The sequence below is a fragment of the Panulirus ornatus genome, chromosome 36, assembly GCF_036320965.1.
Source record: "Panulirus ornatus isolate Po-2019 chromosome 36, ASM3632096v1, whole genome shotgun sequence".
NCBI classification, from domain to species: Eukaryota; Metazoa; Arthropoda; class Malacostraca; order Decapoda; family Palinuridae; genus Panulirus; species Panulirus ornatus.
In genome coordinates, this window is record NC_092259.1 from 15,496,869 (window position 1) to 15,520,615 (window position 23,747).

At 42.8% G+C, this 23,747-nt stretch overlaps 1 protein-coding gene across 3 annotated transcripts in view; it reads right to left on the reverse strand.

Annotated features, from left to right (window-relative positions):
• LOC139760406 (uncharacterized) overlaps nt 1-23,747 on the reverse strand; it is a 119,528-nt gene that overhangs the window by 50,570 nt on the left and 45,211 nt on the right. For all 3 annotated transcript variants that reach the window (XM_071683572.1, XM_071683571.1, XM_071683570.1), the window contains one exon: nt 11,386-11,455. In XM_071683572.1, coding sequence (XP_071539673.1) covers nt 11,386-11,455 — 70 coding nt within the window. The remainder of the gene's footprint in view (nt 1-11,385; nt 11,456-23,747) is intronic.

The following is a 23,747-nucleotide window of genomic DNA, read 5'->3' on the forward strand; positions in this document are numbered from 1 at the left end:
CAGCTCATTCTTCATAACTCTAAATTTTCCTGTGGTAAGCACAATGCGCTAGCCCTGCCTTTTGGCAAAATGGTAGCAGTAGATGGCAGTAGTAGATTGGAACATTAGGAAGCAGTAAGCAGGAGCATTAGGTAAACTCTCTTAGGGGGTTGCAAATTGGATCATCAAGGTGCTTAGGTGTGTATCAGCAACAGCAGCTCCCTCATACTTTTGAGACAGCGACTTATGAAGCCCTGGCTTCGTTAAGTGGCTATCCAGTACAAGTCACTTAACAGCTGAGAGTCGAGGGTTGTCTAAGCTAGGTTACTGGTTTAGCTGGACAACTGCTAAAGAGTGGTCAAGGGCCGATACGTAGCGGAATCCTCCATCACCTGACTGCAGTCCTCTGCTGTCTCCAGGCAGTAGCACTGCGTGAAATCTTCCAGGACATCTACCCATGTCATCGGTTTTCATTCTGTGGCACCTGTTACGCCAAAAAAGAAATCTCTCGGGCATTGCATGCTAACCACTGTTGGCATGTTGGGTGCTAAAATGAGCCAAGGGGGAGTGGCTGATGACTGCTCTCCTACTTGCCCACATTGTGGGAATGTGTTCGCCAGCTATCGAGGCCATAGGGTCTATAAACAGTGGGCACACACTTTCACCAGGAATTGACAACACAGCATGTCTTGTCTAAGGCAAGATGGTCCAAAGAGGAGACAGAGCTCCTTGCAAGGGCAGAGGCGACGATGGTAGCTGGCCCCTCTTTAGTAGCTGGAGAGGGCCTGAACCAGCGGTTACAGGATACTGTTCCCTGCCGGGAGGTTGAGGCAATCAAGGGCCTCAGATGGAAAGCAGCCTACAAGTCCCGCACTCAGGAGCAGGTCCTGAACGTTAACCCCCACCATGAGATCGGTGTAGGTGGCGAGGTGGTGCATAGTGCGTCGGGGAAGAGACATGTCCTGGCTGACACTAGAGACAACACACAGAGCAGCACCTTGGAGGAGGCACCACGTGAGGAAAGGCTCATGCATGCTAACTCCAGAGAAGGAAGCTCCACTGGTATGGGAGAGGGGGCTGTCCTCGTTCGGGGAGAGCTTGCCGCTCCTGTTGGTGGAGACTACCCCACAGTTCTATCTGTCCCCGACGCTCCACGGGATCCCCTACCCCAATCCATTGCCTCTTTTGTCATGGAGACTGTATCTTACCTTGACACACTAGGGCCTGGAACCACCAATCCTGTGTGGGGTGAGGAAGTGCTAAATGCTCCCCTTGGGTATTTCGCTGAAGGGACAGCATCTCTGCCATTAGGGTGGCCTCAGAACAAGCCAAGAAGTTGGTAAGTTCATGTGGCTCACTCGTGGTTTGGGTTGAGCAGGACAACCAGTGAATGTGGACAATGGTCACTGGACAAAGGAGGTCCCTGTGCATGGAAATTGGCTGCATAGGGAACAGTACAAGAAAGTATAATGGCTTTATCACACGAATAAGTCACTGGCAGCTGGACAGGTCTTAAAAGGTGAATGGGAGGTGCTGCCAATGAAAGCTGGGCCAGAAATCCTCTATCCCTTTTGGGAAGCCCTCTTCTTGCGGCCATACGAACCGGATAGATGTGCCATAACCAATTTAGACCCATTACGTGAACCACTAGCAGAGGTTCTAACTGTGGGAGAGGTAGCACACCACCTCAAAGCCACCAAAACATCGGCCCCCCAGTCCCAACGGAATGCAGACAAGGCTCTTGAAGTCTATTCCTCTGCGGGTGCTCTGCAAGATGTTCAATCTGTGGATTGCCACCTCTACACTGCTTTAGCCACTCAAGGCAAATAGGAAGGTACTGATACCAAAGGTACCAAATCCTACACAGCCCAAGGACTACAACTGAGTACCATCTCGTGCGCTGTAGTCTGTATACTCCACAAAATCTTGAGCAGCTGCATCTCAAGCTTTGTCCAGATCAATGGAGTTCAATAGGCATTCATCCCTGTGGATACATGCCTTGAGAACCTCATGATCTTGGATACGATCGTTGGTTGTGCGCAGGCACAGTCCCACGCTATGCACCTGGCATTCCTTGACATTGGCTAAATCATTTGATGTGTTAATCACAGCACTATCGAGCGGGCCATGTCGCGGAAGGGCATTCCGGCCCCTATCAGGACATACATCATGCCAATGTACAAACAAGCCTTCACACACATTGAAGGCAGCAGCGAGATGTCAAGAGTGATAAAAATGACATGAGGTCAGACAGGGTGATCTCCTATCTCCAATTCTTTTTAATCTTGTGATCGATGAAGGGATCACAAGGGTTAAGGAATTGGGTGTGGGGGTGAGAATTGGAGACCAGAAGGTGCCAGTGCTAGCCTTTGCCGATGATCTGGTTCTGGTGGCGCACACGGCAGGCAGTCTACAGAAGGCAATTGATGTCATGACGAAGACACTCACAGGGGTTGGTCTTCAAGTGAACCCGGGAAAGTGTCGGTCCCTCATGGAGACCGATGGCAAGCACAAGACTTGGTATGTCAACAAGAACAGGATGTTCCAAGTCTTGGGAAGCTCTATCAGCTCCATGGACGCTGAAAACGACTACAAGTACCTTGGGTGTTCTCGTTGGGGCACAAGATAGGTGCAAATCCTGCAATGCCCTGCTAGAAGAGGGGCTTGCAAACATCACCAGGGCCCCTCTAACACCTCAGCTGAGGATTACGATCCTCAGAGACCACCTCGTACCTAAACTAATGCATCGCCTGGTGCTGAGGGAGGTATATAAGATGCAGTGAGCACGTATGGACAGGCAAGTAAGAGTTGCAGTTCACTGTTGGCTCCGCCTGCCCCATGACGTGCCCTGCACATTCTTCCACTCAGCAGCAGGGGATGGTGGTTTGGGTATACCTGATTTTGTCTCAACTGTCTAAATAAACGAGTCCAATTTGAGAAATTGCTTACCTCATCTGACCCAGTGATTCAGATGGCGGTCTAGCGGTCTAGGAACCTGCAGCCATGAAGAGGCTGCAGAGAAGGTAAGGCCCTGTATGCATTGACAGTCGACAGGTAAGCAATAAGACCAAACGATTGCACACATGGTTGTCTTAGTTAGTACCTGCGACGGGTTGGGTTTCACTCCATCTGTTGCTGTACCACAGGTAAGCAGATGGGTCACCAGTGGGACCCAACTCCTCAGGCCAGTGACTATGTTAAGGCTGTCCAAGTGTGATCAGGAACACTTCCCACCCCTGCTAGGGGTAAAAGAGGCTGGCCCAACATCTCTGGCCTCTGTGACACTTGTCACAAGCCAGGGGTAATTGGCCTTGATAACATCAATGCCTTTTTTGCTGGATGGCTTAGGCAAAAGGGTTACAAGGTGGTCTGCGAGCCTCGCATTCTTATTGCAGGGTTCTTCCCGAAGCCAGACATCATGGCTTCCAGAGGTTCAGAGAACAGTATCATTAATACACAGGTCTCTGGAGTTTGCTTCGCACTCTCAGCTGCACATAACCACAAGCGCAGCTATTACGGCACCCCGGAAGTCCTTTACGGTGTACGGGAACTCATCAGCAAAGACACCGTGCATGTGACATCCACCATATTTAATTGGCGAGGCACATGGTGTCAGGAGAGTGCGAGTGCTCTCAGAGGGTTTGGGCTTTCCTACTGGGACCTGGAGGTGTGCTCCGTGAGAGCCCTAACCTGGACCCATTCCCTTTACAGGATGTGGTCCAAGAGCACACATTAAAAATCTGTCACCTGCCTGGGAACATCTTGTGTCAGCCCTTGGGGCTGGCTGGGAATATCTCCCACTTTGTGTGCTCATGGGTGACAGTTGGCTGTTCATCACCCCGAGGCTCACATGTCGGGTACCAGTTCCCAAAGGGGGTCCTGTGTAGTGTGGGGAGAAGGCATCTTAGCAGGATAGCCTGCTGCTCCTGTCTGTCAGGCCGCACTGGAGGGCGAGCGGTGCTAGGAGCTGGATTGGGTAAAGTCCTTTTGGACAGGTAAGGTAAGGCCCAACCGCTTTTCATTCTGCTTGTCTCATCCTTTCTTCCACCTATGCTATCAGCAATCTGACCATTTGCCTTCCTCTCACTGACTTACACACCTCTGTTTAACCAACCTCTTCTTTCACTATCTACTCATGTATATACCTTCTTACTTTACTAACCTGCACTTTATTCATCAATTCTTCAGCACCTTTACTAATAACTGGAAATAATAATAATAAAAAAATAATAGTGGTCAGTAGGAATACTAAGTAGAAGCTCCTGCAAACACTGTGCTAGAGTTGCCCTCAATCAATGGCCTATCAAGGGTGAGGCACTAAAGGCTTAAAAGTGAAACTGGAGTCCACCAATTATGGAGACTATTCTGCTTGGAACAGGCATCAGAGATATAAACAGATAGTACCTAAATGTATTACTAAATGTTTTAATGCCATGAATCTGATCATGAACCTCCCTGAATAAAAAATTGTGGAAACATAAGTCTGTGAAAGGGATGTGACCTTCACAGGAGACAAATCCAGTTGAGAGTTCCTACTGAAATTTCTGACAATATATTCCTTAACCTCAATAAGATATCTGCCCATTCATCGCAAACCATTCACTTTCCTCTCTTCCTACTCATACACATGCCTTACTTCCTCGATAAAAACTTTTCACTGCTTCTAGCAACTTACCTCCCACACCAAATACTCTTAATACCTTCTACAGAGCATCTCCAATAACTCTATCATATGCCTTCTCCAGATCCAAAATACTTTGTAAAATCTAGTCACTCTGATGACTGGGTCAGGTTTAGCCACTTACCTTCTATGAGAGGGTTGAACAACTTGGAAAAGTAAGACCCCATTTTAGTAAAATACTTGAAGCCAACCCCTCTCACTGAGCTACTATGAACTAGTTAGCATAAATAACCTGTTCTGAAACTGTACCATTCCCCCAAAAGTGCTTCTTTTTCAAGCAACTGAAGTGCTACTTCTTACAGAATTACTAACACCTCTTGAAGAAAACACTCCTTCACACTGTCTCACAATGACTGAAGGATGTATTCCTGTCCCTGTCATTACATTATTTTACTTTTTTCCTAATCTACTTGATAACTGTCAATGTTCAAGCCCTGATATCCCACAAACCATCCTCTAAAACAGCATTAGAAATAAATGAACTATGGCCTCATTTCCATCAATACACTCCCTAACTGTCATGTACCATGTATAGAAACCAGGTCCCACCACCTACAGACAAGCTCTACTAACTAATCCATGGCTTACCTATACCACTTCAAAAGCCCTAGTCAGCAAAATGACAGAAAGTTCCCCACTCCCTCACCAAGATACCACAACAATACAATTCAATATATTCAATGCACACTTCTCGCCCTCCTGAATGTTCAAGCCCTGATATCCTACAAACCATCCTGTAAATCAGCCTTCCATTTCTTTCTTAGTTTCTCCCAACCTCTTACTCCCTGTACATATAACATACAGATCCTCTTTTCTCTGCTCATCCTCCATTATGTTCTCACCATTTCAACATACCATGGTTAGCCGTATCTATCAAACTGCAATCACTACCAAACTTCTTCACAACACATGTGGTCCTCCTGAATTAAATTTCCACTAAATTCACCCTTTCTTCTCTTTAGCATTCAAGGCCTAGGATTCATAACCATCCAACACTGGTGGGAATACTATACCGACAAACCTACACATCTTGGCACTTGCAGACACTGGCTTTTCCTTAGGTAAATTCGTTATAGCACCAAGAATCTTTGTCACCTCTTCTATCTTACGACTCTCTTCAGACACCATGTTCCATCCACAGTCACATTTACTACCAATGTAATCTAATCAATCAACTTTCTCCAGTTTTTCCCAATTCAAACTTATACTCAAATCCCCATGCTGCACCTCCCACCTTACTTTTGTTCACATTCACTCTAAATTTTTCTAACATTCTTTTCCAAACTGTTGCCAGCTTCTGGAGTATCTTTCTGGAAATTACCAGCAAAGCCAAGTCATTTGCAAACAGCAACAGATTCACTTCCTATGCCCCCAAACCCACTACGTACAACAGACTTATCTTTTGCCCCTAGGCCCTAATATTTACCTCACTAAACACCTTGTCCATAAACAGATTAAACTGCAACATATCCTTGACTCACATCCACCTTCACTGACCCCAACTGTCTTCCTAATATATACAACTTACTCTCCCAGTAAAACCTCCACAATGCTTTTGGTTAATAATTGTGCTTACAGCACCTACTGATTTCAGTGGTAATATTCTAATCTTCCATGCTAGTCATACCGATTAGGAATTACTTTTGAATTCAAACTGGAAATCATGCTTTCCAGGATGTTCCAAATGTAAATCATGATATAAATCATGCCTTCTTAAGAGTACAACCGAAGTGTTTTCAATGAACATTACAGTAATTTCCCTGCTATTTTGGAATAAACATTGTGAACAGTCATAAGTGTACCTTAAAGGTATATCATATGCAACTTATGAAAATAAAGAGCAATTAATAAGTGCGTAAGACAAGGGAGCAAATGGGAACTTCAGTGAAGGGCGCAAATGGGGAGGTGATAACAAGTCGTGGTGATGTGAGAAGGAGATGGAGTGAGTATTTTGAAGGTTTGTTGAATGCGTTTGATGATAGAGTGGCAGAATAGGGTGTCTTGGTCGAGGTGGTGTGCAAAGTGAGAGGGTTGGGGAAATGATTTGGTAAACAGAGAAGAGGTAGTAAAAGCTTTGTGAAGATGAAAGCCGGCAAGGCAGCAGGTTTGGATGGTATTGCAGTGGAATTTATAAAAAAAGGGGGTGACTGTATTGTTGACTGGTTGGTAAGGTTATTTAATGTATGTATGACTCATGGTGAGGTGCCTGAGGATTGGCGGAATGCGTGCATAGTGCCATTGTACAAAGGCAAAGGAGATAAGAGTGAGTGCTCAAATTACAGAGGTATAAGTTTGTTGAGTATTCCTGGTAAATTATATGGGAGGGTATTGATTCAGAGCATGAAAGCATGTACAGAGCATCAGATTGGGGAAGAGCAGTGTGGTTTCAGAAGTGGTAGAGGATGTGTGGATCAGGTGTTTGCTTTGAAGAATGTATGTGAGAAATACTTAGAAAAGCAAATGGATTTGTATGTAGCATTTATGGATCTGGAGAAGGCATATGATAGAGTTGATAGAGATGCTCAGTGGAAGGTATTAAGAATATATGGTGTGGGTGGCAAGTTGTTAGAAGCAGTGAAAAGTTTTTATCGAGGATGTAAGGCATGTGTACGTGTAGGAAGAGAGGAAAGTGATTGGTTCTCAGTGAATGTAGGTTTGCGGCAGGGGTGTGTGATGTCTCCATGGTTGGTTAATTTGTTTATGGATGGGGTTGTTAGGGAGGTGAATGCAAGAGTTTTGGAAAGAGGGGCAAGTATGAAGTCTGTTGTGGATGAGAGAGCTTGGGAAGTGAGTCAGTTGTTGTTCGCTGATGATACAGCGCTGGTGGCTGATTCATGTGAGAAACTGCAGAAGCTGGTGACTGAGTTTGGTAAAGTGTGTGAAAGAAGAAAGTTAAGAGTAAATGTGAATAAGAGCAAGGTAATTAGGTTGAGTAGGGTTGAGGGTCAAGTCAATTGGGAGGTAAGTTTGAATGGAGAAAAACTGGAGGAAGTAAAGTGTTTTAGATATCTGGAAGTGGAGCTGGCAGCGGATGGAACCATGGAAGCGGAAGAGAATCATAGGGTGGGGGAGGGGGTGAAAATCCTGGGAGCATTGAAGAATGTGTGGAATTCGAGAACATTATCTCGGAAAGCAAAAATGGGTATGTTTGAAGGAATAGTGGTTCCAACAATGTTGTATGGTTGTGAGGCATGGGCTATGGATACAGTTGTGCACAGGAGGGTGGATGTGCTGGAAATGAGATGTTTGAGGACAATGTGTGGTGTGAGGTGGTTTGATCAAGTAAGTAATGTAAGGGTAAGAGAGATGTGTGGAAATAAAAAGAGCGTGGTTGAGAGAGCAGAAGAGGGTGTTTTGAAATGGTTTGGGCACATGGAGAGAATGAGTGAGGAAAGATTGACCAAGAGGATATATGTGTCGGAGGTGGAGGGAACGAGGAGAAGTGGGAGACCAAATTGGAGGTGAAAAGATGGAGTGAAAAAGATTTTGAGTGATCGGGGCCTGAACATGCAGGAGGGTGAAAGGCAGGCAAGGAATAGAGTGAATTGGATCAATGTGGTATACTGGGGTTGATGTGCTGTCAGTGGATTGAATCAGGGCATGTGAAGCGTCTGGGGTAAACCATGGAAAGTTGTGTGGGGCCTGGATGTGGAAAGGGAGCTGTGGTTTCGGGCATTATTGCATGACAGCTAGAGACTGAGTGTGAACGAATGGGGCCTTTGTTGTCTTTTCCTAACGCTACCACGCACACATGAGGGGGGAGGGGGATGGTATTCCATGTGTGGCGAGGTGGCGATGGGAATGAATAAAGGCAGACAGTGTGAATTGTGTGTATGGGTATATATGTATGTGTCTGTGTGTGTATATATATGTGTACATTGAGATGTATAGGTATGTATATTTGCGTGTGTGGACGTGTGTGTATATACATGTGTATGGAGGTGGGTTGGGCCATTTCTTTCATCTGTTTCCTTGCGCTACCTCGCAAACGTGGGATACAGCGACAAAGCAAAATAATAAAAAAATAATAATAAGAATTCCAGTATGCTGCACTAAACCTTCTTGCAATGCGATCAAAAACAAATGATTCACTTTTGTAACACTGACAAGCAAATCAGCTCTTCAACAAATTCTGTATGTTCTTGGGTATCTCATGTTTGATTTTGTGAACGTATAATACAACTGCACTACCTCGCAAATGCGAGAGACAGCGACAAAGCAAAATAAAATAAAATAATAAAAAATAATACAACTGAAATGTTTTGGGAAGATTCTTTAAGAATTATCATATCTTGGATTGGGAAGATTCTTTAAGAATTATTATATCTTGGAAGCAGAGTGATATATTAAATAATTTTCTCAACAATACAGTACAGAACCCCTGTTATGGTGTTCCTGCAGCTACAAGATTGCTCTCCAACTAGAAGCAAAGAAATGATGACAACTTTGGATTGAAAAAGTCTTCAACAAGACTGTATTTATTTTCAGAATAATACTGAAGATTTCAGAATAATACTGTAACCTTTCAGCATGATGATATACATTTGATGGTTAACAAATACTAAAAAAAAAAATGAATTCTTTTCCATCAAAAGACTATGATAATAAATAGCAGCATCATTCCTCTGTGAAATCCATGATACTGTTATATAAGATTGAATCACAGTGTATATGCGATGCTGTTTCCTGTGGGGCGGGGTGTCACCAGGAATGGATGAGGGCAAGTAAGTGGAACATATAAAAGTGTATATATGGATATGTTTGTGGTTTCGGTGCATTATTACATGACAGCTAGACACTGAGTGTGAATGAATGGGGCCTTTGTTGTCTTTTCCTAGCGCTACCTTGTATACATTTGGGGGGAGGGGGTTGTTATTTCATGTGTGGCGAGGTGGCGATGGGAATAAATAAAGGCAGACAGTGTGAATTATGTACAAGTGTATATATGTATATGTCTGTGTGTGTATATATATGTATATGTTGAGATGTATAGGTATGTATATTTGCGTGTGGTCGTGTATGTATATACATGTGTATGTGGGTGAGTTGGGCCATTCTTTCATCTGTTTCCTTGCGCTACCTCGCTAACGTGGGAAACAGCGACAAAGCAAAATAAATAAATAAATACTATGTATATGTACGTGTATGGGCATAAGTGTGTGTGAAAGGTGTGCAAGGAATAGAGTGAATTGGAACAATGTGGTATACCAGGGTCGACATGCTGTCAATGGATTGAACCAGGGTATGTGAAGTGTTTGGGGTAAACCATGGAAAGGTTTGTGGGGCCTGAATGTGGAAAGGGAGCTGTGGTTTCGGTGCATTACACATGACAGCTAGAGACTGATTGTGAATGAATGTGGCCTTTGTTCTCTTTTCCTAGCACTACCTCACGCGAGTGCGGGGGAGGGGGCTGTCATTTCATGTGTGGCGGGGTGGCAATGGGAATGAATAAAGGCAGCAAGTATGAATTATGTACACGTGTATATATGTATATGTCTGTGTATGTATATATATGTATATGTTGAAATGTATAGGTATGTATATGTGCATGTGTGAACGTGTACGTACATACATGTGTATGTGGGTGGGCTGGGCCATTCTTTCGTCTCTTTCGTTACGCTACCACGCTAACGCAGGAGACAGTGACAAAGTATAATAAATAAAAATAAATGAATGTGTATATGAGTACATGGCCATTCTTCGTCTGCTTCCTGGAACTACCTCACTAATGTTGGAAACGGCAATCAAGCATAATTAAATAAAATAATAAATACTATGAAATCAGGTAAGTGGACTTTCAAAATACAGATACTGGAAAAAACCTTGTCTGTCTCCCCATGAATTCTCAAAGACAATGTCACATTTAAATTCTAGTACTTTGTAAACTCTCCTTTGACCATGATTATCACCTGCAAACATCTGGGCATGGAAATGGCAAGGTTCCTGAAGTATTCAAACTGTGTGTTTTGAGTCCATAAGGTCTTGATCTTATGAATGAGACAAAGAATTGATGAGGTGTTACAAGAAACAGTTGCCTGATCATGCATTCTGAGTGCCAGTGTGCTTAAAAATCTCACATGTACCCATATTTTCTTGCTACCATTTCAGAATTTAGGCTTTCTCCTCCTCAGAAAGGTAAGAACCAGCCATCTTGAAGCACAAAAGTGAAATTCAAAAAATGAAGTGGCAGCTGGAAGAGTAAAGAAAGAACATCATTCCCTCAAGATAGCCTAAAAATCACATGTGTACCTACATTTTCCTGATTCCAGGCTAGAATTCGAACTTTCACAGTCTGAGAAAGATAACAGCCAATCACCTCAAAGCACAAATGGAACAAATATTTTGTCCAGAAGTGAAAAATTCCCAAAATGAAGTAGCAGTCTGGAAGAGTAAAGAAAGAATTCTATTCCCTCAAGATAGCCTAAGGCACACTGAGGTGGATTGCTGGTGCTCAAACCATATGAAACATGAGTCTCAGAAACCAGATTTAAGATGATTTCACCCTGACAACATCATATACTTGTACCCACAGCAAGTCTTAGCCATGCATTGCCTTTGAAAATATATGGGGGTTAGACAATTTTTTTGTTTGCACACAATGTAACTATGAGAATGTCCTGATAGCACAATAAATCTCAATTCATATTAAATAATATAATTATGACATGAAGGGAAAAATTCTAATGAAAGACTACTCAACAAGTTGGCATGTCACATGGACTTACCTTTGCCATGAAGGTGATAGCCTCGAAGTTCGCATATTGCCTTCCAGCCATCCTCCTCATAAGCCATGTGCTGCAGGGAAACACAGCAACATGCACAAACTCAAAAGGATGCATAAACTCATTAAAATCAGCAAGTGCAATAATGTCATATATCTTCATGTGACAAACTACATTCTTTTAGAAAACAACATGAATTAGAAAATTACAAAATTTCATTACTGCAAGTGTAAAAATGCTACAGTTCATCAAAATCTGCTACATTTCACACCATATTATAATAATGGTTGCTCATCAACAATGTGCTACATATTGCAGAAAACAATTATCAAAGCTTGAAAAAATTTTGGCATATATATATATCAATAATATAATCCTTTTTGAGTAGAGAGACGAAATCCTGCACTGTACAGAAGCAGCTTGAAGGACATATGATAAGCAGTCCTTTCAGTCACAACAAATGAATGCTAAAAGAAAAGAAAATTACCCCTACAAGTATCTTCCATCCCCTCAATATCTGTCAACAATTGACTAACTTAAAAATAGCCTCTAAACCCTTCCATTGCATTGCATCAATCCACATATGTGAATGAATGCAGTTCTTTCCAACAAGCCACATTTATGGCTTTAAACTGCTGTACCCTCATCTGAATTCCCATCTGATATATGATTCCACATCTTACTCATAGATGTCACTAGCAACCTTACAAGCCAGAAATAATATCACAGATCACACTCACTTATAAAAAAAAAAGAAAGTGTAACTGCCCTTTAATAGAGCTATGCCAAAATTGTTCTGGATCTAAACCTTTGTGTCCTCATATGAATTCAGTGAGGATTTATGATCCCCATCTCATCCATTAGATGTCACTAGCAATTTAATGACAGCTGGAAATATCAAAAATCACAGTCAATCATAAACTAAGAAAAAGCAAGTGTTACCATGGTGGGGAACTTGATTTATGCAGCAACTATCTATATTTATTTTCATTATATGTAGTCGCCATCTCCCACGTTAGTGAGTTAGCGCAAGGAAACAGACGAAAGAATGGCCCAACCCACCCACATGCAAATATATATACATACACGCCCACACAAGTACATATACCTTTCAATGTTATTTTTTTATTTATTATACTTTGTCGCTGTCTCCCGCGTTTGCGAGGTAGCGCAAGGAAACAGACGAAAGAAATGGCCCCCCCCCATACACATGTATATACATACGTCCACACACGCAAATATACATACCTACACAGCTTTCCATGGTTTACCCCAGACGCTTCACATGCCTTGATTCAATCCACTGACAGCACGTCAACCCCGGTATACCACATCGCTCCAATTCACTCTATTCCTTGCCTGCCTTTCACCCTCCTGCATGTTCAGGCCCCGATCACACAAAATCTTTTTCACTCCATCTTTCCACCTCCAATTTGGTCTCCCTCTTCTCCTCGTTCCCTCCACCTCCGACACATATATCCTCTTGGTCAATCTTTCCTCACTCATTCTCTCCATGTGCCCAAACCACTTCAAAACACCCTCTTCTGCTCTCTCAACCACGCTCTTTTTATTTCCACACATCTCTCTTACCCTTACGTTACTCACTCGATCAAACCACCTCACACCACACATTGTCCTCAAACATCTCATTTCCAGCACATCCATCCTCCTGCGCACCACTCTATCCATAGCCCACGCCTCGCAACCATACAACATTGTTGGAACCACTATTCCTTCAAACATACCCATTTTTGCTTTCCGAAATAATGTTCTCGACTTCCACACATTCTTCAAGGCCCCCAGAATTTTCGCCCCCTCCCCCACCCTATGATCCACTTCCGCTTCCATGGTTCCATCCGCTGATAGATCCACTCCCAGATATCTAAAACACTTCACTTCCTCCAGTTTTTCTCCATTCAAACTCACCTCCCAATTGACTTGACCCTTAACCCTACTGTACCTAATAACCTTGCTCTTATTCACATTTACTCTTAACTTTCTTCTTCCACACACTTTACCAAACTCAGTCACCAGCTTCTGCAGTTTCTCACATGAATCAGCCACCAGCGCTGTATCATCAGCGAACAACAACTGACTCACTTCCCAAGCTCTCTCATCCACAACAGACTTCATACTTGCCCCTCTTTCCAAAACTCTTGCATTTACCTCCCTAACAACCCCATCCATAAACAAATTAAACAACCATGGAGACATCACACACCCCTGCCGCAAACCTACATTCACTGAGAACCAATCACTTTCCTCTCTTCCTACACGTACAGATGCCTTACATCCTCGATAAAAACTTTTCACTGCTTCTAACAACTTGCCTCCCACACCATATATTCTTAATACCTTCCACAGAGCATCTCTATCAACTCTATCATATGCCTTCTCCAGATCCATAAATGCTACATACAAATCCATTTGCTTTTCTAAGTATTTCTCACATACATTCTTCAAAGCAAACACCTGATCCACACATCCTCTACCACTTCTGAAACCACACTGCTCTTCCCCAATCTGATGCTCTGTACATGCCTTCACCCTCTCAATCAATAACCTCCCATATAACTTACCAGGAATACTCAACAAACTTATACCTCTGTAATTTGAGCACTCACTCTTATCCCCTTTGCCTTTGTACAATGGCACTATGCACGCATTCCGCCAATCCTCAGGCACCTCACCATGAGTCATACATACATTAAATAACCTTACCAACCAGTCAATAATACAGTCACCCCCTTTTTTAATAAATTCCACTGCAATACCATCCAAACCTGCTGCCTTGCCGGCTTTCATCTTCCGCAAAGCTTTCACTACCTCTTCTCTGTTTACCAAATCATTTTCCCTAACCCTCTCACTTTGCACACCACCTCGACCAAAACACCCTATATCTGCCACTCTATCATCAAACACATTCAACAAACCTTCAAAATACTCACTCCATCTCCTTCTCACATCACCACTACTTGTTATCACCTCCCCATCTGCGCCCTTCACTGAAGTTCCCATTTGCTCCCTTGTCTTACGCACTTTATTTACCTCCTTCCAGAACATCTTTTTATTCTCCCTAAAATTTAATGATACTCTCTCACCCCAACTCTCATTTGCCCTTTTTTTCACCTCTTGCACCTTTCTCTTGACCTCCGGTCTCTTTCTTTTATACATCTCCCACTCAATTTCATTTTTTCCCTGCAAAAATCGTCCAAATGCCTCTCTCTTCTCTTTCACTAATAATCTTACTTCTTCATCCCACCACTCACTACCCTTTCTAATCAACCCACCTCCCACTCTTCTCATGCCACAAGCATCTTTTGCGCAATCCATCACTGATTCCCTAAATACATCCCATTCCTCCCCCACTCCCCTTACTTCCATTGTTCTCACCTTTTTCCATTCTGTATACATAAAAATACATACACAGGCATATACATATATACACATGTACATATTCATACTTGCTGCCTTCATCCATTCACGTCACTACCTCGCCACACACGAAAAAAGCACCCCCCCCCACGCGTGCGAGGTAGCACTAGGAAAAGAAAACAAAGGCCTCATTCGTTCACACTCAGTCTCTAGCTGTCATGTGTAATGCACTGAAACCACAGCTCCCTTTCCATATCCAGACCCCACAAAACTTTCCATGGTTTACCCTAGACGCTTCACATGCCCTGGTTCAATCCATTTACAGCTTGTTGACCCCAGTATACCACATCATTCCAATTCACTCTATTCCTTGCACACCTTTCACCCTCCTTTATGTTCAGGCCCTGATCACTCAAAATCTTTTTCACTCCATCCTTCTACCTCCAATTTGGTCTCCCACTTCTCCTCATTCCCTCCACCTCTGACACATATATCCTCTTTGATTCCAACGATTCTCTCCATGTGACCAAACCATTTCAATACACCCTCCTCTACTCTCTCAACCACACTCTTTTTATTACCACACATCTCTATTACCTTTTCATTACTTATTTGATCAAACCATCTCACACCACTTATTGTCCTCAAACATTTCATTTCCAATACATCCCCCCTCCTCCACACAACCCTACTATAGCCCATGCCTCCCTACCATATAACACTGTTGGAAACACTATTCCTTCAAACACACCCATTTTTGCTGTCCAAGATACTGTTCTCACCTTCCAAACATTCTTCAATGCTCTTAGAACCTTTGCCCCCTCCTCCACCTTGTGACACTTCTGCTTCCATGGTTACATCCGCTCCCAAATCCACTCCCAGATATCTTAAACACTTCACTTCCTCCAGCTTTTCTCCATTCAAACTTACCTCCCAATTAACTTGTCCCTCAACCCTACTGAACCTAATTACCTTGCTCTTATTCACATTCACTCTCAGCTTTCTTCTTTCTCACACTTTACCAAACTGTCACCAACTTCTGCAGTTTCTCACACAATTCAGCCACCAGTGCTATATCATCAGCAAACAACAAATGACTCGCTTCCCAAGCCCTCTCATCCACAACAGACTGCATACTTGCCCCTCTCTCCAAAACTCTTGCATTCACCTCCCTAACAACCCCATCCATAAACAAATTAAACAACCATGGAGACATCACACACTCCTGCTACAAACCGACATTCACTGAGAACCAATCACTTTCCTCTCTTCCTACTTGCACACATGCCTTACACCCTTGATATAAACTTTTCACTGCTTCTGGCAACTTACCACCTACACCATATACTCTTAATACCTTCCACAGAGCATCTCTATCAACTCTATCATATACCTTCTCCAGATCTATAAATGCTACATACAAATCCATTTGTTTTTCTAAGAATTTCTCACATACATTCTTCAAAGCAAACACCTGGTCCACACATCCTCTACCACTTCTGAAACCAAACTGCTCTTCCCCAATCTGATGCTCCGCACATGCCTCTACCCTCTCAATCAATACCCTCCCACATAATTTCCCAGGAATACTCAATAAACTTAAACCTCTGTAACTGCAGCAACTATTGTAATCATTTTTAAGATAAAATATGAAATTTCTTTTGTATTATTGTTTATGTTTTCTGTGAGAAGCTTATTCTTTCACTCAGTCATATACACAAAATAAAGTAAACAATGCACACAAAGCATTCACAATTTTTTCCATACTTGATTACCGTTTCTGTGTCAGTGAGGTACTGAAAGGAAACAGATGAAGAAAGACATCCACTCATATACACACATATATACATTTATGCATCTACACCTCCACAGAGGCAAAAGGGGATAAGAGTGAGTGCTCAAATTACAGAGGTATAAGTTTGTTGAGTATTCCTGGTAAATTATATGTGAGGTACTGATTGAGAGGGTGAAGGCATGTACAGAGCATCAGATTGGGGAAGAGCAGTGTGGTTTCAGAAGTGGTAGAGGATGTGTGGATCAGGTGTTTGCTTTGAAGAATGTATGTGAGAAATACTTAGAAAAGCAAATGGATTTGTATGTAGCATTTATGGATCTGAAGAAGGCGTATGACAGAGTTGATAGAGATGCTCTGTGGAAGGTATTAAGAATATATGGTGTGGGAGGAAAGTTGTTAGAAGCAGTGAAAAGTTTTTATCGAGGATGTAAGGCATGTATACGTGTAGGAAGAGAGGAAAGTGATTGGTTCTCAGTGAATGTAGGTTTGCGGCAGGGGTGTGTGATGTCTCCATGGTTGTTTAATTTGTTTATGGATGGGGTTGTTAGGGAGGTGAATGCAAGAGTTTTGGAAAGAGGGCAAGTATGCAGTCTGTTGTGGATGAGAGAGCTTAGGAAGTGAGTCAGTTGTTGTTCGCTGATGATACAGCGCTGGTGGCTGATTCATGTGAGAAACTGCAGAAGCTGGTGACTGAGTTTGGTAAAGTGTGTGAAAGAAGAAAGTTGAGAGTAAATGTGAATAAGAGTAAGGTTATTAGGTACAGTAGGGTTGATGGTCAAGTCAACTGGGAGGTACGTTTGAATGGAGAAAAACTGTAGGAAGCGAAGTGTTTTAGATATCTGGGAGTGGATTTGGCAGCGGATGGACCCATGGAAGCGGAAGTGAATCATAGGGTGGGAAAGGGGGCGAAAATCCTGGGAGCATTGAACAATATGTAGAAGTCGAAAACATTATCTCGGAAAGCAAAAATGGGTATGTTTGATAGAATAGTGGTTCCAACAATGTTGTATTGTTGCGAGGCATGGGCTATGGATAGAGTTGTGTGCAGGAGGGTGGATGTGCTGGAAATGAGATGTTTGAGGACAATATGTGGTGTGAGGTGGTTGATCGAGTAAGTAACAATAGGGTAAGAGAGATGTGTGGTAATAAAAAGAGTGTGGTTGAGAGAGCAGAAGATGGTGTTTTGAAATGGTTTGGTCACATGGAGAGAATGAGTGAGGAAAGATTGACCAAGAGGATATGTGTGTCAGAGGTGGAGGGAACGAGAAGAAGTGGGAGACCAAATTGAAGGTGGAAAGATGGAGTGAAAAAGATTTTGAGTGATCGGGGCCTGAACATGCAGGAGGGTGAAAAGCGTGCAAGGAATAGATTGAACTGGAATGATGTGATATACCGGGGTCTACGTGCTGTCAATAGATTGAACCATGGCATGTAAAGCGTCTGGGGTAAACCATGGAAAGTTGTGTGGGGTCTGGATGTGGAAAGGGAGCTGTGGTTTCAGTGCATTATTACATGACAGCTAGAGACTTAGTGTGAACGAATGGGGCCTTTGTTTTTCTTTTCCTAGCGCTATCTCGCACACATGAGGGGGGAGGGGGATGGTATTCCATGTGTGGCGAGGTGGCGATAGGAATAAATAAAGGCAGACAGTGTGAATTGTGTGCATGGGTATATATGTATGTGTCTGTGTGTGTATATATATGTGTACATTGAGATGTATAGGTATGTATATCTGTGTGTGTGGACGTGTGTGTATATACATGTGTATGGGGGTGCGTTGGGCCATTTCTTTCGTCTGTTTCCTTGCGCTACCTCGCAAACGTGGGAGACAGCGACAAAGCAAAATATAATAATAATAAATAAATAATATATATATATATATATATATATATATATATATATATATATATATATATATATATATAAATATATATATATATCTTTCTTTTCTTTCATACTATTCACCATTTCACGCATTAGCGAGGTAGCGTTAAGAACAGAGGACTGGGCCTTTGAGGGAATATCCTTACCTGGCCCCCCTTCTCTGTTCCTTCTTTTAGAAAATTGAAAAAAAAAACGAGAGGGGAGGATTTCCAGCCACCCGCTCCCTCCCCTTTTAGTCGCCTTCTACGACACGCAGGGAATACGTGGGAAGTATTCTTTCTCCCCTATCCCCAGGGATATATATATATATATATATATATATATATATATATATATATATATATATATATATATATATATATATATATATTATATATATAGCGCAAGGTAGCGCAAGGAAACAGGAAAAAGAATGGCCCAACCCACCCATATACACATGTAAATACATACACATCCACATTATTGGTGCATATGCACCTGGGCATGAGAAGAAAGTTCATGAGAGGCAAGTGTTTTGGGAGCAGCTGAATGAGTGTGTTAGTGGTTTTGATGCACGAGACCAGGTTATAGTGATGGGTGATTTGAATGCAAAGGTGAGTAATGTGGCAGTTGGGGGAATAATTGGTATACATGGGGTGTTCAGTGTTGTAAATGGAAATGGTGAAGAGCTTGTAGATTTATGTGCTGAAAAAGGACTGATGATTGGGAATACCTGGTTTAAAAAGCGAGATATACATAAGTATACTTATGTAAGTAGGAGAGATGGCCAGAGAGCGTTATTGGATTACGTGTTAATTGAAAGGCGCGCGAAAGAGAGACTTTTGGATGTTAATGTGCTGAGAGGTGCAACTGGAGGGATGTCTGATCATTATCTTGTGGAGGCTAAGGTGAAGATTTGTATGGGTTTTCAGAAAAGAAGAGTGAATGTTGGGGTGAAGAGGGTGGTGAGAGTAAGTGAGCTTGGGAAGGAGACTTGTGTGAGGAAGTACCAGGAGAGACTGAGTACAGAATGGAAAAAGGTGAGAACAATGGAAGTAAGGGGAGTGGGGGAGGAATGGGATGTATTTAGGGAATCAGTGATGGATTGCACAAAAGATGCTTGTGGCATGAGAAGAGTGGGAGGTGGGTTGATTAGAAAGGGTAGTGAGTGGTGGGATAAAGAAGTAAGAGTATTAGTGAAAGAGAAGAGAGAGGCATTTGGACGATTTGTGCAGGGAAAAAATGCAATTGAGTGGGAGATGTATAAAAGAAAGACAGGAGGTCAAGAGAAAGGTGCAAGAGGTGAAAAAAAGGGCAAATGAGAGTTGGGGTGAGAGAGTATCATTAAATTTTAGGGAGAATAAAAAGATGTTCTGCAAGGAGGTAAATAAAGTGCGTAAGACAAGGGAGCAAATGGGAACTTCAGTGAAGGGCGCAAATGGGGAGGTGATAACAAGTAGTGGTGATGTGAGAAGGAGATGGAGTGAGTATTTTGAAGGTTTGTTGAATGTGTTTGATGATAGAGTGGCAGATATAGGGTGTTTTGGTCGAGGTGGTGTGCAAAGTGAGAGGGTTAGGGAAAATGATTTGGTAAACAGAGAAGAGGTAGTAAAAGCTTTGCGGAAGATGAAAGCCGGCAAGGCAGCAGGTTTGGATGGTATTGCAGTGGAATTTATTAAAAAAGGGGGTGACTGTATTGTTGACTGGTTGGTAAGGTTATTTAATGTATGTATGACTCATGGTGAGGTGCCTGAGGATTGGCGGAATGCGTGCATAGTGCCTTTGTACAAAGGCAAAGGGGATAAGAGTGAGTGCTCAAATTACAGAGGTATAAGTTTGTTGAGTATTCCTGGTAAATTATATGGGAGGGTATTGATTGAGAGGGTGAAGGCATGTACAGAGCATCAGATTGGGGAAGAGCAGTGTGGTTTCAGAAGTGGTAGAGGATGTGTGGATCAGGTGTTTGCTTTGAAGAATGTATGTGAGAAATACTTAGAAAAGCAAATGGATTTGTATGTAGCATTTATGGATCTGGAGAAGGCATATGATAGAGTTGATAGAGATGCTCTGTGGAAGGTATTAAAAATATATGGTGTGGGAGGCAAGTTGTTAGAAGCAGTGAAAAGTTTTTATCGAGGATGTAAGGCATGTGTACGTGTAGGAAGAGAGGAAAGTGACTGGTTCTCAGTGAATGTAGGTTTGCGGCAGGGGTGTGTGATGTCTCCATGGTTGTTTAATTTGTTTATGGATGGGGTTGTTAGGGAGGTGAATGCAAGAGTTTTGGAAAGAGGGGCAAGTATGAAGTCTGTTGGGGATGAGAGAGCTTGGGAAGTGAGTCAGTTGTTGTTCGCTGATGATACAGCGCTGGTGGCTGATTCATGTGAGAAACTGCAGAAGCTGGTGACTGAGTTTGGTAAAGTGTGTGGAAGAAGAAAGTTAAGAGTAAATGTGAATAAGAGCAAGGTTATTAGGTACAGTAGGGTTGAGGGTCAAGTCAATTGGGAGGTGAGTTTGAATGGAGAAAAACTGGAGGAAGTGAAGTGTTTTAGATATCTGGGAGTGGATCTATCAGCGGATGGAACCATGGAAGCGGAAGTGTATCATAGGGTGGGGGAGGGGGCTAAAATCCTGGGAGCCTTGAAGAATGTGTGGAAGTCGAGAACATTATCTCGGAAAGCAAAAATGGGTATGTTTGAAGGAATAGTGGTTCCAACAATGTTGTATGGTTGCGAGGCGTGGTCTATGGATAGAGTTGTGCGCAGGAGGATGGATGTGCTGGAAATGAGATGTTCGAGGACAATGTGTGGTGTGAGGTGGTTTGATCGAGTAAGTAACGTAAGGGTAAGAGAGATGTGTGGAAATAAAAAGAGCGTGGTTGAGAGAGCAGAAGAGGGTGTTTTGAAAAGGTTTGGGCACATGGAGAGAATGAGTGAGGAAAGATTGACCAAGAGGATATATGTGTCGGAGGTGGAGGGAACGAGGAGAAGAGGGAGACCAAATTGGAGGTGGAAAGATGGAGTGAAAAAGATTTTGTGTGATCGGGGCCTGAACATGCAGGAGGGTGAAAGGAGGGCAAGGAATAGAGTGAATTGGAGCGATGTGGTATACCGGGGTTGACGTGCTGTCAGTGGATTGAATCAAGGCATGTGAAGCGTCTGGGGTAAACCATGGAAAGCTGTGTAGGTATGTATATTTGCGTGTGTGGACGTATGTATATACATGTGTATGGGGTGGGTTGGGCCATTTCTTTCGTCTGTTTCCTTGCGCTACCTCGCAAACGCAAGAGACAGCGATAAAAAAAAAAAAAAAAAAAAAAAATCCACACACACATATACACACTTATACATCTCAACGTAAACATAAATATACACACACACTTATACATATGTACACATGTACATAATTCATACTGTCTGCCCTTATTCATTCCTGTCGCCACCCCGCCACACATGAAATAACAACCCCCTCCCCCCGCATGTGCCTGAGGTAGTGCTATGAAAAGAAAACAAAGGCCACATTCGTTCACACTCAGTCTCTAGCTATCATGTATAATGCACCATAACCACAGTTCCCTTTCCACATCCAGGCCCCACAAAAATTTCCATGATTTACCCCAGACGCTTCACATGCCCTGCTTCAATCCATTGACAGCACGTCGAACCCAGTATACCACATCGTTCCAATTCACTCTATTCCTTGCACGCCTTTCACTCTCGTGCATGTTCAGGCCCCGATCACCCAAAATCTTTTTCACTCCATCCTTCCACCTCTAATTTGGTCTCCCACTTCTCCTCGTTCCCTCCACCTCTGACACATATATCCTCTTGGTCAACTTTCCTCACTCATTCTCTCCATGTGACCAAACCATTTCAAAACACCCTCTTCTGCTCTCTCAACCACACTCTTTTTATTACCACACATCTCTCTTACCCTTTCATTACTTACTAAATCAAACCACCTCACACCACATATTGTCCTCAAACATCTCATATCCAGCACATCCATCCTCCTTCGCACAACTCTATCTATAGCCCACGCCTCACAACCATATATCATTGTTGGAACCACTATTCCTTCAAACATACCCATTTTTGCTTTCCAAGATAACGTTCACGACTTCCACACACTCTTCAAGGCTCCCAGAACTTTCACCCCCTTCCCCACCCTATGATTCACTTCTGCTTCCATGGTTCCATCCGCTGCCAAATCCACTCCCAGATATCTAAAACACTTCACTTCCTCTAGTTTTTCTTCCTTCAAACTTACCTCCCAATTGACTTGTCCCTCAACTCTACTGTACCTAATAACCTTGCTTTTATTCACATTTACTCTCAGCTTTCTTCTTTCACACACTTTACCAAACTCAGACACCAGCTTCTGCAGTTTCTCACATGAATCAGCCATCAGTGCTGTATCATCAGCAAAGAACAAATGACTCACTTCCCAAGCTCTCTCATCCACAACTGACTGCATACTTGCCCTCTTTCCAAAACTCTTGCATTCACCTCCCTAACAACACCATCCATAAACAAATCAAACAACCATGGAGACATCACACACCCCTGCCGTAATCCTACATTCACTGAGAACCAATCACTTTCCTCTCTTCCTACACGTACACATGCCTTACATCCTCGATAAAAACTTCTCACTGCTTCTAACAACTTACCTCCCACACCATATATTCTTAATATCTTCCACAGAGCATCTCTATCAACTCTATCATATGCCTTCTTCAGATCCATAAATGCTAAATACAAGTACATTTGCTTTTCTAAGTATTTCTCACATACATTCTTCAAAGCAAACACCTGATCCACACATCCTTTACCACTTCTGAAAACACACTGCTCTTCCCCAAACTGATGCTCTGTACATGCCTTCACCCTCTCAATCAATACCCTCCCATATAATTCACCAGGAATACTCAACAAACTTATACCTCTGTAATTTGAGCAATCCCTCTTATCCCCTTTGTCTTTGTACAATGACACTATGCAAACATTCCACCAGTCCTCAGGCACCTCACCATGAGTCATACATACATTAAATAACCTTACTAACCAGTCAACAATAGTCACCCCCTTTTTTAATAAATTCCACAGCAATACCATCCAAACCCGCTGCCTTGCCGGCTTTCATCTTCCGCAAAGCTTTTACTACCTCTTCTCTGTTCACCAAATCATTTTCCCTAACCCTCTCACTTTGTACACGACCTCAACCAAAACACCCTATATCTGCCACTCTATCATCAAACACATTCAACAAACCTTCAAAATACTCATTCCATCTCCTTCTCACATCACCACTACTTGTTATCACCTCCCCATTA